Source organism: Carya illinoinensis, chromosome 12 (genome assembly GCF_018687715.1).
Source record: "Carya illinoinensis cultivar Pawnee chromosome 12, C.illinoinensisPawnee_v1, whole genome shotgun sequence".
Taxonomy (NCBI): Eukaryota; Viridiplantae; Streptophyta; class Magnoliopsida; order Fagales; family Juglandaceae; genus Carya; species Carya illinoinensis.
Genome location: NC_056763.1, coordinates 4723278 through 4724934, shown reverse-complemented (window position 1 = coordinate 4724934; position 1657 = coordinate 4723278). Strand labels below are relative to the sequence as shown.

Sequence of the window (1657 nt, the reverse complement as noted above, 5' to 3'; positions counted from 1 at the left end):
TTACATAAAGTTTGTTGTTTAGGTAAGATTTTTGTGGAGCCAAAAATAGAAGACTAATTTAAGAGGTTAAATGCAGAAATAAAGCAGAGCCTAAAATAAATTTGGGAAGACCCTTCTAAAAAGTAACGTATAAAGCATAAAAATTTGCAAATAGGAACATCGTTAAAGTAGGCAACTGATTTCTGCTCGAATAAATGACAACTGAACAAAGCTAATGAGAAGCATAATATGTCGTACCTCTTCTGTTCAAAAGTAAATGGGAACTGAGAGACAGAGCTGAGTATCTGCACGGTATATGCATATACAGCCCATATAACGTACACGACAAAGAGGAGAATCCCAATAAATTCGGTAGCAGAAACAACTCCAAAGGGCCCATCAACAAGAACAGGGAAAGTCCACAAGCGGAAACTTGGATTTTTTGAAGCCTTCTTCCTACAAGTAAAAGCTTCAAGTTAGAGAACAATCTAACCCGGGAGGCATAGATTCAATCGCGGGTTAACAAGGACAACTTGGAGAAAATAAAAACTCTCCAATTCACAAACACGTACTCGGGAAGCTCCTCTTTCGCAGTAATGAGAAGATAAACTATGGCAAGGAAGGCAATAACAAGAATTGGACCACTGAACAACATGAATATGCTTCCTGCAGGTTACAGTATTAGAACAAGAAGTAGATAACATCATGTGGGGCGCCGGGGAGGGCGGGGAGAGAAAGAAGAGGAAAGGGGGGGGGGGGGGGGGGGGGGGGGGGGGAGAAGGAAAGAAGAGAGTTAAACTACCGACCTGTAATCCCAAAAACAGTACCCCTTGTGGTTTGTATATATTTCTCGAACAATTGATTAACAAATTGTGCTGGAAACAGGAAAATAAGAGCAACCCATGCAATGAAAATGACCCATATGATGAACTTGAGAATCCACTTGGCCAATGACACATAGAAATGTGTCTTCTTGACATCATCAGCAACTCGGCTCAGAAGAGGTTTCTTAACAGATTGTCTATCCATGATCATAAAATTCCCCCCTCTCTCTCTCCCTCTCTCTCTCTCTCTCAAATGGCTTCCTTCTGGCAAAACCAATCACCCCACTGCCACCAGATGGGGCAAAAGCAACATTTATACAGAAAGACTTGGGAAGAAGACGTCAGTGTTGAGGAACCCATTACCATCTGAACCAATTTATTCTGAGTGTGTATCAATTGTACGAAACAAGAATTCAGGACCACTAATGCTCGTTACCTAATCTGAAACGATTCCTTCCAACCACAAATATCAGAATCAAACAGGAAGTGTGACTCGTTACAGGCGATTGAAAACCGTCTAGGTAATTCATTATTGGAATAAGCGGACAATTCCAGTGCTGTCAGTAATCACTTCCACCGTTCACCATACAAAAGTTGGGTTAGTGTTGGGATTTCCATTCTAATGATTCTGTTCGAGTGATATTTTATCATAAAATCTTATTATTTTATTTAAATTATATGGAAATTGTATGAGCATTTTTTTTTTTTTAAAGAAAAATTGTATGAACAATGGACTTTGTTTCGATTTAGTCCATAAGTTATTTATGTCTATTGGGTAAGATTTGTACATTGAAATAAGTCCTTATACATTATGGCTTCATAGGCGGCAATAAAATTGGAGATTTCTATAAACA

General features: G+C 38.9%; 1 protein-coding gene across 1 annotated transcript in view; it reads right to left on the bottom strand.

Annotated features, from left to right (window-relative positions):
* Positions 1-1366, bottom strand: part of LOC122290292 (ferric reduction oxidase 7, chloroplastic-like) — a gene marked incomplete in the record, with an annotated part of 13386 nt that extends 12020 nt beyond the window's left edge. The window contains 3 exon segments of the mRNA XM_043097922.1: positions 238-435; positions 552-645; positions 786-1366. Coding sequence (XP_042953856.1) covers positions 238-435; positions 552-645; positions 786-1014 — 521 coding nt within the window.
* Positions 1367-1657: the final 291 nt, after the last annotated feature.